Here is a 17,204-nt window from a genome sequence, read left to right on the forward strand (position 1 = left end):
ACCAGGCCATCCTCAGCAACGAGATCAACCAAATCATTTCCAAAGGAGCACTAATGAACTGAACCAGCTATGCCCAGAAAAAGAACTCTGGGAGATGACTAAAAACCATTACATTGAATTCCCAATCCCTATATTTATGCACACCTGCATTTTTTATTTCCTTCACAAGCTAATTGTACAATATTTCACAGTCTGATTCTTTTTGTACAGCAAAATAACGTTTTGGTCATGTAAAAAAAAAAAAAAAAAAAAAGGATGTGAAGTCCTTGAAGGCAGGTATCATGCTTTTGTCTGTCTTTCTTTATGTCCCCAGTGTTTAGCACACTGCTTGGGGCATCATTAGTTCTTCACGATAGTTTGTTTGACTATTGACTGAAATATTATCTGCATAGCCATGGACAAATTGCTTAGCTTCTACAGACCTCAGTTTCACCATCTATTAAAAAGGAAAAGGTTGGGCAGAGTTAGCTTCTGAAGTTCCTTCTAGTCTTTGTTCTAGATCTGTGATTCTCTGAATCTAAATAAAGCAACAAAGCAAGTAAGAAGAAAATAAGGAAAGAGTTATAGATTTAAATGGAATGGCTTGGGTACAAATTACTGAGTTACTGCTATAATGGTTATCTGCAGTGGTGGAGGCAGTGGGGGTGGTACCAATAGGTGGTGCAGTGAAGCACTTTTTAAATAAAGCATTCCAGCCTGGAATCAGGAAATCCTAAATTCGATTCCTGACTCAGATACTTATCAGCTGTGTGATCCTAAGCAAAGCACTTAGCTCAAGTTGCCTCAATTTCCTCAATTGCCTCGGATTCCTCAGAATCAATTAAATGGGAATAATAATTGCATCTACCTCCCAGAGTTAATGAAAGGATCAAATGAGATAATAAATGTAAAGTACATAGTACAATGTTTGGCACATAGTACTATGTAAATGTTAACTAGTAGTAGTAGTAGTAGTGACAACAACTAGCATTTATATAATAATTCAAGGTTTATAAAGCACTTTACATATTATGTCACTTATTCCTTACAACAACCCTGTGAGGTTCCTCACAACAACTGCAGTCACAAAACTAGTATCAAAGGCTATATTTGAACTCAATGTCTATGGAGTTCAAATCCTATTCTTTTTCTATTATGCTACCCAATTGTTTCTCATTTTTCCTCCTGGGACCTCAATTTCTTCATCTGAAAAACTAGAATTAGATTGTAAATGACACTTAAGGTTCATTACAGCTCCAAAGCTATGATTCCATACACTCAGAGTTCCTAAATTTGCATATATTTGGAGCCCTATTTAATCATCATTAGTTGTGCCTTATTGAGACCAAGAATTATCTTTTACCTCTTTATATATTCTCAACACTTAGAACAGTGCCTGGCACAGAATAGGCATTTAATCAATATTTATTGATTTTTTTCATCAGTATCTGCCCAAATTCTATAGATAACTATAAAAGTTTTGTGTTAGTACAGATTTTAAGCTTAAGTATGTTGAGGCAATGGATCCTGCATGGTGTAATGGAAAAATAATTGACACAGAAGTTCTTACCTCTCTATCTTTTCTGATAATCCTTGATTTCTCCATGCTGATATCTGTTAGTAGTGATACTGAGGCTGATAACAGATACCCAGGTCTAGAAGAGTTATGTATCAGGGAAACTGGACTTCAGAATCCTTTTTTTCCCCACAGCATACCTCTGGCACCCTCCATGAAGGGTGGTCTCCATTTCCCCATTTTCATTTTTTTTACATTAAAAAAAATCAGATCAATGATTTCATCAATGTAATGAATGTCCTTTAAGAAACTCCCTCTCTGAGCAAATTGGCACTTCTCTAAAATTTATAGTCTTGTTAACTTGCTCAGAGCCACACAGCTAATATGTATCAGAAGGATGTAAACACAAGTCTTTCTGCTTTGGAAACTATCTCTTTATAAACAAACTACAGCATGTTACCCCCCCCCCTCGTCATATATTAGACTAATCTCTAAGTTTTTAAAATTAATTTTATTTATAATTTAATTTTAAATTCAAATATTTTTAAAATTTTGGAATTTGAGAAATATCCAAAAAGCAAAATTATTTTCATATTTGAAGAAAAAGAAAAATACATATAATATAAAATATATAAGATTTTGTGTGAAATCACGAATCTATTACATATAGCTTAATTTTTTAACAAAAATTAATAAATTAAACATTTTCCTTTCAATTTTGTCCTGCTTGTATGAATTTCTCCATAAATTTTTTCTACTGATTAACAAGGAAACTTTCACCTGCTCTATTTTCAACCTTAGTCAGTTCAGTCAGTCAGTTGACAAGCATATATTAAACACCTACTGTGTAGTATTGGACAAACCTCTTTAGGTAGACAAGTAGACATTTCATTCTCAGAGCTTCTTCAGATCAAAACTAGACAGTGCAGATATCCAATCAATTTAGGCCTTCTACAGTTTAAAATTCCAAAGCTCAAAGGATCCACCAGTTTTAGCCTCTCCAGTAAAATTCATTAAAGGTATAGACCTCCACACCCAACCTCATATGTGCTTTTTTATGTCCTTCACAAGACACTTTTTTATTTCTTTTTTTCCCCTTGAACAACAAAACATTATTGCCAGTTCCCCTCTTTTTTCAAATTCTTCCTCAAAATAAAAAAAAACACAATTCTTCTAATATATAGATAAAATTAAGCAAAATAAATTCATCTATTGGTTGTGTCTGAAAATATGCCTCACTCTGCACCTTGGATCTTTTGATACTCTGTCAAGAGGTAGGTAGCATGCTTCATGATCAGTCTCTCAGAATCATAGGGTTTATTCCTTAACTTTTAAAGATATAGAGTAATTTCTACTTATGTATAATCTGAGATCCCTGAGTATTGTGGGGGCAAACATAGGTAGAAAGCCAACATGTTCTTGGGACCTTATTAGGAACTTTATAGATGTACATTGGATAAATATATAGAAAAGTATGTCCTTAGGACATTTTATATACACAAAAATATATACACACATATATGTATATATATACACATATATACTTATGAAATGTAATAAAAATATAATTTGCTGATCTTCTCTGAGCTAATGGGTTGACTTTAGACCAGGTGGAAACTTTGATTCCAAACATATATTTCCCTCATTGTTTCTTTTACTTTAGATAGTATACAATTCAGGCAAGTAGTTTAAGATATCAATTCTTAATTCTTTCTGCTTTTCTTTCACACTTTTAATTCCTTTAACCTCATTTCTCCTTTCTGATTGCATGTACTCTAAGAGGATTCAGTTCATGCAACTTAACATGAAAGGGACTCTCATTTATTCAAGCTAAATTGAATATGGAAGATTCCCCAAACTTAACTAACTAACCTAACTCACCTTCCCCTTGCATAGGTTAACCCAGGGCAACATACCAGACATAATATGACAGTAAAATAAAATTATGTTACTATAGCTGTTTAAAGTATGGGAGTATCCTTTATTTGGTGCTTAGGTAGTTTAATATATGCTAGACATTGTAGAAAACATTAGAAAACTTTAAACATCATGTAAATTAAATTAACCAGGGCAACATGATATAAAAGTTAGAATACTGAGCTAGAAGTCAATAAGGCTTAGTCATATGGCCCTGAGCATGTCATTTAAACCAAGATGTATCTCATGTAGTTCCCTAGGTCTTATCTACTATAACTTATAGAGAGAAAAATTCTCAAACTGATGTCCCTTCGATTAAATCCAGGAGTGTTTTTTCTAGTTACTTTCTTTAAACCAATTCTAACTGGGAAAAGTACATTAAAAATATTGTACTATTCTTTCTTTAAGGGGATTATGTTGTATTGTAAGCCAATGGCTGAAATGTACTTATTTTATATCATACTTTCATTATGTCTTAAACTGGCTTTTTTTCCGCTGATGGATGAAGGGAGGCACTTTTACAAATCTGAGGTAGGGGAATTTAGAGATTGCACCTCAGAATTTACTCATGGAGTAATGAAGTCAATTTTCATAATAGTCCCTTGATTTATTTTCCAATTTTACTAACATTAATATATATATTATTTTCTATGGATTTCTATTAATATCTGTTAAATTCACTCTGAATTATCTTTAAAAGTCCCAGATAAGCTATTTATTTTCTGAGACAAAACTCCTTCTTCCTTAGGCTGTCAGTGATCTTCTCAGAATCATCCCTGCAATATCTTTTGAGCAAACTTGAAGAGACTCTCAAAGTCATAGAATACAAACTTTTTTATTTTATAGATGAGGAAACTGAGGTACAGAGAGGTTAAATGATTTGCTTAGGTTCATAATCTACTAAGTGCCTGAGTTGGGATTTGAACCGAGGTTTTCCAAACTCCTGTTTTCTATCCACTTACTTAGTTACTTACCTTTATTACTTTTAAGAAAAGGAAAAAGTGTTACTTGTTTTTAATACTAAGAGATGTTAATGGAAAAAGCTGGAAAAAAATAAAATACTAAATACTCCCTCCTAACTTCTATACTCTATCCACTTACAAGTTATTTTCTATTCTGCCAAGAATATTAGAGTTTTATCTGTTTTTAATTCTAAAAGAGGTTAATGGCAAAGCAGGGCAAAGCAAAATACTAAATGCTTTCTCTTTTAGGAGTTTTCTCCTTTCCAAATTTGTGTATTTGATTTCTATTATTATCATAAAGTTATTAGTTTTGGAATTCATGGATAACCTTATGCTTTTTTCTAGTCTTCTTTTTCAAACCCTTTTAGGGAAAAGGGGGTTTATTTAGACATGTTTTCTTTAATAATAAAAGAGAATAGAATGAAGGCAGAAGGATTCATGGATAAACATGAGAGCTTTGAAAGTTACATATTAAATCTACTATATATTTTTTTAAAAGCAAGCTGAACATAATAGATATTTGAAGTTTCATGTATGATCTTCTCTGTTCTACTATTTGTATTGAAACACTTGTTTAATTTGGTGTTTGTTAAGTTAGAAAAAAATCAAACATATCTCTGTAGAAATGGAATTTCTGCCAAGGGATGTTTCCCCCCCCCAGAAAAGCTTAAAAATAGAAAAGATATCAGTTCTCCTCAAAACATTCCCTTCTCCCCTGGTTCCCTCTTTTATAGGTTAATCAAGGGCAGCACACCAGACACAGAATAAGAGGGTAAAATAAAGTTCTGTTTACTATATAGGAGAGAAAGTATTGATAATCTATCCTAATGTAGGAAAAGCCCAGGCTCTGGTGTCAGAGAACCAGAGTTCAAATTCTGTCTTTATCACTTATTATCTGTGTAGACTTGAGCAACTCAACTAATGCTTCTTAGCCTTATTTTTGTTATTTGAAAAATGAAGGATTAGACTAGCTGACCTCTGAGGTCCTTTATGTATCTATGAACTATGTATTTGGGAAGGATCAAAGACCTCTTAGTTTTTAGGGAATTCTCCAAGGCTGAGAGAAACCAAGTGATTTTACATAAAGTATAGAGGGTATGATTTAGACCCAAGTTTTCCTGAATGCAAGATCAACACCTAATCTCCTCTATCATCTTGCCTCTACATTACTATATCTCTATGCATTAACCTTTATAGTTATGATCATTACAATCAAATACAGTCAATATATCAAGTACATGAAAGTCATAAGTGGAGTGGTAAAGATTTTTTTAGTATTCAAGGAAACAATGTAAGGTAGAGATTTTTTTTTAAAATGCTTAGGATTTTTCAGTACCTAGAAATATGTTTCCTTATTTTCATGTACAAACTATACTTCATTGACTTAAGATATCTTAGAGGAGTAAATTTCTTTTCTTCCTTAACCCCAGTTCCTTTCCTTTTTCTATAATCAAATCTAATTCTTCTCTAATCAAACACTGAGAGCTATATCTTTATGTCTCTCTCTGTGTCTGTGTCTCTGTTTCTTTCTCTCTGTGCCTCTGTGTCTCTATCTTTATTTCTCTGTCTCTGTCTCTCTGTCTCTGTTTCTTTCTCTCTCTCTCTCTCTCTCTCTCTCTCTCTCTCTCTCTCACACACACACACACACACACACACAGAGAGAGTGTGTCAATTTCGTTACTTAGCTAAGTTACATTCTCTATACCTTGATTTCTTCATCTATAAAATAAGGATATTGGGCCTAATTAATTCTAAAGTCCCTTTTATCTCTAAATCTATGACCCTATGATCTCTAAGGTAAAAGTACTTATAACAAGGTCAGCATAATTGAAGTTTTGCCCTAAGGTATCATTATCTAAGAGAGGTTGAAAATATCCCTTCTTAAGGGGCTCTTTTTAGACTGAAAGAATCTCCTAGGACAGATGGAGATTTGGCTCCTTGCCACATGGTATGTTGCTGAAGATCTTACTCATCTCCTTCACCATGCTTTCTCCTACCTACTCAACTACCATACCCTCTTTTCCCACAGATTGAAAGGAGGAGGAAGGGAAAAGAAAAATTTTTGTTAGCCATGTCAAGAGGAATGGGGCCAGACTCTGAAAGAAAGGCCTTTCCCTCTTTCAGTGCAATTATGCCTTTTGAGAAAAGGCCATCTCTGTTTTATGATCTTATACCACTACCTACTCCCAATTGAATTTACCCCAAATGTTAGAATTACTTTTAAAAGTTCTGCAGAACGCCATGCGTTCAGTGTAAAATAAATTAAGTATTCAGATATTGTCTTATATTTCTCAGATGTATCTATAAACACATCTGAAACTTTTTCATTTCTTAAAAAGCTGAATTAAATATATCCTTGGAAATAAGTCTCAATCATGGACTGTGGTTCTATTTTTCCATTGATAACTATTATTAGTGGGGTTACTTGATGGTTGTAGTTCTCCATCAGAAATAATCTCCTTTCTACTAGTTTCCTTTTATATTATATATTAGGTGTACATGCTATGGTGAATGAGTATAAAAAGGTAATAAGAAAAATAAAACATCTCATTGTAAATAGAGTAAGCCTTTCCAAAAATGTAAACCTATGCTGTGGAGTCCAGAATCTGATACCAAACTTTTTTGGTTTTGACTAAAACTCATTAAACTGCTAAGAAGGACCAACTAGGTCTTCTCCATTATTTATTCCTTTCTGCCTATAGACAAACAAATAATATAAAGGTATCAAGGCAGTATAAATCCATTTGCCTAGTTACCCATTCAACAAGTGCAAGTTTAGGCAATTGATGACTACAAAAAGATAATCAATTATCAACCTATATAGGAATGCCTTGAAGAAAACTTTAATATAATTTGCTGCTAACTAGTTCAGACCGTTGTGCACAGGTGAAAGATTTATCATTCAGAATCTTTTTTGTTAAGGTTGGATATACTTAATGAGGCATTTTCTTTTAATTTTTTCAAGGTCTATTAAATCACCTACAGTGGCTTCTCAAATCTAGGAGCCATTTTTCTGCCCACTCACAAGCTAATATCATTCTCCCTTTTGAGTGAGAATGGATAGAGAATTTAGCAGAATGTTAATCCAAAATAGAAAGCCCCAATCCATTGATTTCAATCATTCCGCCATTTTGATTTTGCTTTTTTAATTGCTTGTGACTCTCTGCTTCCCCCATCTTTTTTTTTTTTTTTGGTACAATGATTCTTGCCTTGTCTTTTCCCAGTCCGTTTCTGACCTGGAGAGATGTGCAGCATGTTATTGTAAGGACTTCCCGTGCAGGACATTTGAGCGCTAATGACTGGAAAATCAATGCTGCTGGTTTTAAGGGTGAGAATTTCTTTCATATTCACTGTCACAGGCAAAATATATTTTTAAATTTTTTTCCAATTTTAAAAGGAGAGCAGGAAACAGAACCCATCAAAAGACACTTTTAATTTAGTGTTGTCACATAGAGCTTTTGATCTTTCAGTAAGCTTTAGACAAATTCCTTTTAATTCCTTCTTTAGGTCAACTTTTAGAATAATTAGAAAAATATTAAGTAATGGCTGTCCTTTAAGAATTTCATCTGAGTTGGTGTTCTTTGCCATTATTTGAATGATTTTTTGGAAGATTATTTGAAGCATATTTATAAATCTGTTTTTGCTTATGAATATTGTCAGTCAGAATGCTCTGAATAAGTTGCCTTATCAATTTACCTTACGGATTCCCTATAATTCTCTTCAGACTATGCTGTTTTTCAAAAGATTTTGTTTTCACATGGCATCAAACTTCCCTTTAAAAAGAAAAAAAAAGGCCATTCACAAAAAGATACTTTAAATAGTAAGAAAAGAGAATGTATCAGGATTTTCACAAAATCTCTTTGTAGTTTGAAACTTTTTAATCTTTGATTATTTCAGTTCTAAATATAATTTTTAAAACTCTATGAAGCAAACTGGTAATCAATTTTATTTCCCTTACCTGATATGGACTCTAATCTGCTGAGCTAGCCATTAAACAGTTATCCATCTCATCAATCATTACTTTATTTGTGTTTGTCATGAGAACTCAAATAAGAATATTCTATGTACTTTTTTTCTAATGTAGTTGGCCAGTTGTTTAATATATTTGATTTTAAATATGCACATTTTCTTAAAACATATCTATAATCTCAGGTATTAAATCTTTAAAGTGTATAAGAATTACTAGAAAATCCTTTGTGTATCTAGGTGTTGCAATGTGTTCATATATAGAGACTGTATGGTATAGAAGAAATATAGTACTGGGTTAGGAATTAGGAGACTTATATTTCTATGCTGGCTCTTTTACTGACTAGTTATATGACCTTTGACAAGTAAATTCACCTCTCTGGCTCTCAGTTTCCTCAATGAAATAATTAGGATCCATGATTTCTAAGATTATTTTAAGTCTAAAATTTGGATTCTTTATCACATCTTTTTATACTTATATACATGCATTCTAATGTTGTCAGGACCCCATTTTATGAATTATATCTTAATTTTATAAATGTAAATATAGAAAATGAACATGAAAATATGCATTATGGATAGATTAAGATTATACCTAGACTAACAAAAATGATGAGTCTTCTGGTCACATTATTTGAATTTTTACAGCCTGTTTCCATTGGACTAGAACCAATGACCATATTTCACACAATTATAACTTCAAATAGTACAAATTTGAATACATGTAACCACTGTATGGAATTCGTTGTCCACAATAATCAAGATGAAACTGTAAATCAAAATTTTAGACATAGGCAAATGTGTCTAAGTTAATGAATTTTTTAAAACACACAGTTTTTTTTTTAATTGATTCTGCATTTGTAAAAGACTCCAGTGTAGAGATTATAAATACTTTCCTAAGAAAGACACAACAGTATTTGTCTTTGGTTATTAGACAGTGCCACTCCCTATTTCACTAGACTGACTATGCTGTGCTGTAAAGCAGACTACAATTAATGATTTTTAAATGATATTTGTATAACTCCATATGCTACCAAGTCCTATGTAAATCTTTGATCTGTATGAAAATTAGGATGAATAAAAGGTGTCTCTGAACATAATCTTACCTGTAAAAGCAGACTTTATGGAGGAAGGAAACTAAACTAAAACCAACCTCTGTAGTATTTAGGACTTAGAACTTTAACCCAAATAAAAGCCCCAATTTTAGTTATTTTTTTGGCAGCTTTGACAGAGCAAATGTTTCTAATAAAAAATGAAGCTCTCTTTAAACCTCTGTTGGTTTTGGATAGGGGAAAAGCACAAGATTTAGATTAAACCACAACATCCAAACCTGAGCATAAAGAGGGTGGGGGACAGTAGGGTTGTGTACCATTTCTGGCAAGAACAAAACTGCATTTTACTATTGCACGTGGCAATATTTAGCATAATATTTCATTCTCCTCCTTGACTGCTGCCAAAAGTAACAATTAAAGTACACATTTCCATAGATGAATTACTCTGAACAGACTTGATTCTCAGTGGAATTGTATTGTAATTTTGTTGATGACAAGGACCATATTTCATCTAAACCACACTCATAATATGAGAAGTGGGGGAGAGATGAAGGGGCTCTCTTTATGTCCATTCCAAAACTCACAATTGTTTCCCCAATTCACCCCCACCTTTAAGTAAAAGAAACTAAGGAATGAGAAACCATCAGTCTTTATTCCAAGAGAATAGAGGAACAGGAGGGAAGGAAGGGACTAGAAGTGAAGTAAGGGCTGACTTCTTTTGAAAGATGAACCAGGAAGAGTGAAAAAGCAGCAACAACTTGAAAGGGCTCTTCAATTCAAGAAAGATTCAGCAGGAACTGATACTTAGAAGGCAGGCAATAAACTTTCACAAGGATAGTTGAACCAGAATGCCACCGTATCCTTATTCTTTTATGACATTTTTAACATATAAGAAACAGATTTTCTCACAAATGGATTCTTTTAGACACATTTTTCCATCTCTCCACCCCATCTTTCCCCCCTCACAGCTGGACATTTTCATCTATACACTCATCTCCCCACTTCTCTACCATCAGCCTCCCTAAACACCCTGCAGTAATATCATTGAATTCTTGAGATGCAATCAAAACAACTTGAGACACCTTATGTTTTTCCATCATTTTGTAATGTTAAGGTCCTATTTGTTTAAAACTGCTGGTCATGATTTTATAATCATTTCAGCAATGCTCATTAAGTTCTTGGCATTGGATGAACAATTTATATAGTCTCTGAGTTATTATTTTCTCATCCAGCAGCTCATAATTGTTCCCCAAATTGTAAAAAAAAAAAATGTATTAGACCAGAAATTGTGATTTTTTGTTTGTGAATAAGAAAGTGGTAGACAGTATCTTTTGTGCCACTAATAATAGAAAAAAAATCTTTAAAAAATTCAGTTTAAGTCTTATCTCTTATGTTTCAAACACCTTCTCTTCATTTGTATTTCTGTGCCACAGAATCATAACAAAAATTTCATGCTAGAACAAAAAGATAGCAATAAATAGATAAGTAGGTGTGTATTTATGTATATATATGTAGGTAGGTAGATACATGGATAGATATGTAGCTAGAAAGAGATTTATGGATGGATGAATGGATGGGTGGATAGGAAGCTGTTAGGTAGGCAGATACCTAGATATGGAAAGATAGATAGATAGATAGATAGTAGATAGATATGGGGGTATCAATGTAGATAGGAAAATTGATGTGGACATAGATATGGAAATACAGGTATAGCATTTATGAAAATCTAAATATATTTTGTATATACAGATCTATAAAATTTTCTGTATATATCCTATTCTCTCTACATGTGTGTATGTGTATGTTTATGTATGTAAGAGAGAGAGAGACAGAGAGAATTTTATTATTGCTATAAGCAGCTAGGTGATACAGTGGATAGAGCACTGGGCCTGGAGTTCAAATCTAGCTCAGACACTAGCTCTAAGACAAAGAAAGTCAGCTGTGACTGAAAAGACTAAAGGCTGAATGATTTTGTACACCTACATATACACTCACACACACTCGCACACACACACACACACATTTATATATATATATATATATATATATATATACACACACACACATATAGATATTTATATAGAGATAATGTTTATCTACTTACTATATATATATCCTAACTTTCTGTTCCAGTGAACATATATATTTTGTCCCCTGATCATCATATAATAGCTTTCAGATAAAATCATCACATGATAAAGTTCCTAACCTAGACCTCTGACTCCAGGCACAAATTAGCCAAAGCTTACCTGAATCAGGTTAGTCTGCTTTACAAGAGGGCTTTTCCTTTTCTGGGTTACTGTGTACAGGCTCTGTTAGGCATCTGTTAAGCAATATAAATTGTTCGACCAATGAGTTTGGCATTGAAAAAGAAAAACCCAGCTGTCTACTGATTGTTTTGTGTAATGGAAGAAAATTTTTAAAATGGGCAACTCATCTAATTTGAAGTTTGAGAATGATGCCCAATGTACGGAGAGATTAAATGACTTTACTGTGATCAGAAAGCTAATGTTATATCATATGTAAAACTTTAACCCATCTTCTTAGTACCAAGTACAATCATCTCTTCTCTATGCCTTGTTGCCTTCAAGCTAACAGAAAAAAGTCAAAAAGACAAAGTTGATATTTCACTGGCTTATGCTTTAAAGCTTTGGTTAAAATAATTTTAATTAAAGAGATAGATGGATAAACCCAGTAACCATATGAACAAAATTATATTTAAAAAAAAAACTTTTTATACAAATAAAATAGGATTTAAATAATTTGGAAAATATTCATTGTTCATAGGTAGGCAGAGCCAATACTATAAAAATGACAATTTAATCTAAATTAACTTATATATTCAATGCCAACTCAAGTAAATTACATACAAAAAATTATTTTACTGAGTTGAAAAATAATGAAATTCATTTAGAATAACAAAAGGTCAAGAATATCAAAGGAACTAGTAGAAAAAATTAAAAGAAGAAGGTTTAGAAATACAAGATCTTAATATATATTATAAAACAGTAGTTATCAAGACCATTTGTTACTGGCTAAGTAATCTGGCTAAAGTAGATCTATGGAATAGATTAGATATTGTAACTACAGTATACAATTAGATACAATTTACAGTAGCAAATATCTCTAGTAAACTTGCATTTATTGAGGACAGAATGCATTTAATAAGACAAATCATAAAACAAAATCTTAAGATCAAAAAGAAAACCACATAATGGGAGTTTTCATTTTTTCTAGTATTACTTTTTGTTCAGATTTTTGATCACTTTACTATAGGTGATGAGACTCTATCAAAGTTTGCAAGCTTCTCTGCAAGTAGCCTCAGAGAATTGCTTAGGACTTTAAAGATAAAATGATTTGCCTAGATCACCCAAGAAGTATGTAAGACTTGATTCCATATCATTCTAAATCCAAGACCATTCTTTATCTATTATGCCATGTTGGCTTTCGAAAAATGGACCCATTTTCCAAATGTACAGCCTATAAATAGATAATCAACAAAATGTTTTCTCACCCATAGTATAAGAATTTCTCATTTTTGCTAACCCTTACTTGTTCACTTATTTCTTTACTTGTCTTTTATCAAGGTATGTTTTATTAATAGTTTGTTCATTTTATATCTTGCTGATGATATCTTATTAGTTGAAACACTGGTATCTTTGAGCTGAGTTAAAGTCTTATCTCAATCATGGACAGGCTATGTGAACATCTTAGCTTTTTGAGCAGCAATTTCATTCATATACATTCCCCCCCCCATTCACTGTGTAAGGATAGTCAGAGTGTTCCTTGCTCCCCATTACCACTCCAAGACTCTTCTTCCACAGATATCTCTTAGCAGCCTCCCTGTCCTTAAGGTTCATCTAATCCCAATCTAGTGCCTCATCCAGCTTCTGCTTGCTTTCTTTTCATAAACATGACAGTCCAGTCATACTACAATAATTATTATTCCTCACACAAGAAGCTCCATCTCCTAACCCATGCCTTTGTGATGACTTTTTTCTTTGTACCCCAGTGCATTCCACAGTGCTTGGCATGTAGTGATTGTTCATTAACTGAGTGACAACCTCTTAATGCCCCAGACAGCTACTCAAGACTATAAATGTCAAAGAAGGTACAATCTATCCCAGTAGAAATAATGCCCTGGCCACAAGCTCTCTCTGCTAATGAAATCACAGTTACAGTTCCACCCAATTCCATATTAATATATGTGATATATGGATTATATTTAAAATTTTAAAAATTTTAAATATTATATATTTTTAAAATGAGGAACAAAGCTCATGGCCCTGTCAAAAACATGATAAAGCAATAATTAAATGAAAGGACCATATTTTTCAGGGACCAGATAGAAAAAAAAAAATTGAATGACATTTTGTCTTTTGAGGAATAAATCCCAAATTCCACTATTACGTCACTGACTCTCATTTGAAACTCCAAAGAGTGGCTTTGCCATACCTGTAATATTATTTCTTTGCTTCCCTCATCCCTTTATCTTACTCTCTATACTTATATTGTTTTGTTGTTACTTTTTGTTGTTCAAATCCAGAAGAAGGGCTCCCCCCAATATTTGGAATGATAAAATAAATGTTCTCTATTTGACTTTGATTTACAATTTTCCTTCTCCAATTCATTTTACAGATGAGGAAACTGAGGCAAATAGGGATAAGTGATTTGTCCAGGGTCATACAGCTAGTGGCTAAGTCTACCTTTGAACTCAAATCTTCCTGACTGCAGGCCTGGCATTCAATCTACTTCACCACCTGGTTGCCCCTTTACTTGACTACCATTGGCAAATGATGTATTGTGGCTGTGGAATGTGAGAGGGATGGGGTGAGAGGGTGGGATTTGTTACTTATACAATGTAATTTATCTGGATTTGACTCTGATAGGAAGATGGAGTAAACAAAGTGCTAGATTGAAATGATTAAGATCTAAGTTCAAATTCTGACTCAGACACTCCCTAGCTCTGTAACTCTGGAAAGTCACTTAATCTTGCCTCAATCTCTCTAAATGAGAATAATTTTCTAGGGTTATTATGAGGATAAAATGAGGAAATGTATATAAAGCTCTTTGCAAATCACTGAGTATTATATAAATGTTTTCTATTATCATTATTATTGGCTATTATTGATAATTAACATCCAGAAACTAAAATTTATATTCAATTTCCTTTCCCTTAGAAGACCTCAAATTTTTTGCCAAGTCATATGAAAGACATACAGTTAATCCTTCCCTGACTATCAGTACAGTTTAACCACAGTAGTAATATCAAAAGGTAAATAAGAGAAAGAACTCCTTAGCATAAAGCCTCACACATCACCTTGAATATTATAAACAATTAATAAATCTTTATCAAATAAAATATAGCAGAATATGGTTTGGGAAGTGGGTTTTGACTAGCAGGGTCAAAGAAATCAAACTTGTGAAGGTTATTAATTCAGTCCTGTGTTATCAATTCAATTGATTTTTATAGATAAGCACCTAGTATTATTAGTCCTTGAAGGTTAGCTTAAATTATTCTAATGTGGAGGAAGTTGCATAACCCTTGCATCCTAACTAGCAAATTTTGTGCCAGTTTTCCAACCCTTTGGTCTCAGGTATGTTCAAGAGGATAGGGAACCAGACTAAAGAAAAAACTCATCCAGAATGTCAATATTCTTGCTATCTAAGTGCTAAACTCAACTGTTTTCTATGCTACTGAGGGATTGTTAGTATTATCGATTTTCTCTAAATATGCACCCATGAGGCTAAACTCTAAATACTTTTCTCTAATTATAATTCTACCAGCCTTCCCCTACCCACCCACCTAAAGGGGATATAGTATATGGGGATATGGAGGCTAAATTACTAAATTACTTTTCCCTTGATCCTGATCTTTAACCTTGGATTGTTGTTGAGTCCTTTTGGTTTTGTCTAGTCCACATTTGGAGTTTTCTTAGATACTGGATTGCTTTGCCATTTCTTTCTCAAACCCATTTTATAGATGAGGAAATGAGATAGACAGTTTTAAGTGATTTACCTACGATCACACAGCTAGTAAGTATCTAAGTCTGGATTTGAACTCAAGCCTTACTGTCTCCAAACCTGTTACTCCATCCACTGCACCACCTATCTGTCCCTTTGATCTGGGTATGAACTTATAATGAGTTGACAGCATGAAATGAGGGAAATCATCACTCTTGATATTTTTTAATGTTCATATTTGGGTTTTGTGACTATATGCAGTTAAACGGTATTAATTAAGAAACAGGAATAGCTGTCAGATAATAAATTAGGACCTTCTGTCATCTTTACTAGGCGAAAGAATGAAAAAAATGTCATTGAAAATCAAAAATGACAACTAAGTGTGAACAAGTTTACCACGTCCTCCATTTCACTGCCTTCCCAGACTATGTAAGTCTCTTTTTTACTACCAGCATGTTGCTGCAAGTCCCCTGACTTTCTTTGAAGACCACTAAAATGCTAGATGTTTTTATTTTCTAACTGATTTTCCTGCCTAGGGAAAACCATTGACAGTCTAACAGGCCTCCTTAGTCTCCCAGGCCTTAACTTTTAACAACCTTTATTACTCTTAATTGCCATCATTTGATTTCAACTGGTAAAGACTGATCATTTTAAAATGTGCCAATATATTTTTAATACCTGCCTGACTTGCTTTCAATTTGTAACACTTATTAAAAATAATTAGAAGTGCTGAGACCATTAAGCATGCCACATGTTAAACAAAATCTGAAAGTGTTTAAATGTATTCCATTTTTTAACAGGACCTTATGAAATTATTTCTGATGCATTTGACATTTTTATTCCCTGTTTTTCTTTTATTTCCTTGTATAAATAATATTCTCCCTTTGACATCTAGAGTACAGATAAGATGGTTTGTCCACTTGTCTTACATTCTCGAAAAAAATGCAACTATGATTAAAGATGCATAGAACATTTCACTTAATGATATACACAGCATATCCATGGAGAGAGGTTAAGGTGAACTAGTACGTGAACTAGATAGACATGGAATTAGAACTAATTTATCCATATCAGAAGCCTTAGTTCTATTTACAGAAAAAAAAAAACTATTTCTTTACTTACAAATTATAGTATTGGCTAACCTCATTTTATAGTTTTTAAATGCCTTTGGTGACTTTTCTTATGCTAATTCTAGTATTCGAGTGATCGTTGGTACCATATTGTATCCAAGATATGCCCAACATATTGCCTTTCCATTTCCTCTGGATCATCTACAAGTTGATTTTTCTGAGGTCGTGATATTCCATATTTTGTAGTCATGTAACATCACTAGAAAAATACTGACATCAAAAATAAGGGTTTTATTGTCTAAGAGAAGTTTGAAGAGTACTGGGAAGTTTTCTAAACATTATCTTGCCTGGTCTCTTTTCTTATTCATTTCTTGTTCATTATTAAACTCATATGTCCAAGTCCCACCTTGATATCTACTACTTATATGATCTCCATATTAATTAATAATTAATTAATCTACATATTATTAACTAATAAATAATCTATATTAATTGCACTGTGACTTAGTTTTCTCATCTGTTTAAAAAAAAAAAAAAAAAGGTTGGCGCCCATGGCATCTAAGGTCTTTTCCATCTCTAAATCTATTTTATTGTTTTCGATGTTTAGTCATTTCAGTAGTATCTGACTCTTTGTGATCCCATATAGGGTTAAATTTATGGGCTGCTCCCTCATCAGGCAGGCTTTCCTAGACAGTTTTCCACTGCACCCTGAATTTTAATAGCTATGCTTTTGACTAAAAGCCATAAGGGAGACAAGAATCCATTGTATTATTTGTTA

The 17,204-nt window shown here is 32.9% G+C and overlaps 1 protein-coding gene across 2 annotated transcripts in view; it reads left to right on the plus strand.

The window, feature by feature from the left end:
* The window catches only part of PCSK5 (proprotein convertase subtilisin/kexin type 5), a 611,928-nt gene that overhangs the window by 340,198 nt on the left and 254,526 nt on the right, over positions 1 to 17,204 (plus strand). For both annotated transcript variants that reach the window (XM_031939641.1, XM_031939639.1), the window contains exon 10: positions 7,599 to 7,702. In XM_031939641.1, the coding sequence (XP_031795501.1) occupies positions 7,599 to 7,702 (104 nt within the window). The remainder of the gene's footprint in view (positions 1 to 7,598; positions 7,703 to 17,204) is intronic.

This window comes from Sarcophilus harrisii, chromosome 1, assembly GCF_902635505.1.
Source record: "Sarcophilus harrisii chromosome 1, mSarHar1.11, whole genome shotgun sequence".
Taxonomy (NCBI): Eukaryota; Metazoa; Chordata; class Mammalia; order Dasyuromorphia; family Dasyuridae; genus Sarcophilus; species Sarcophilus harrisii.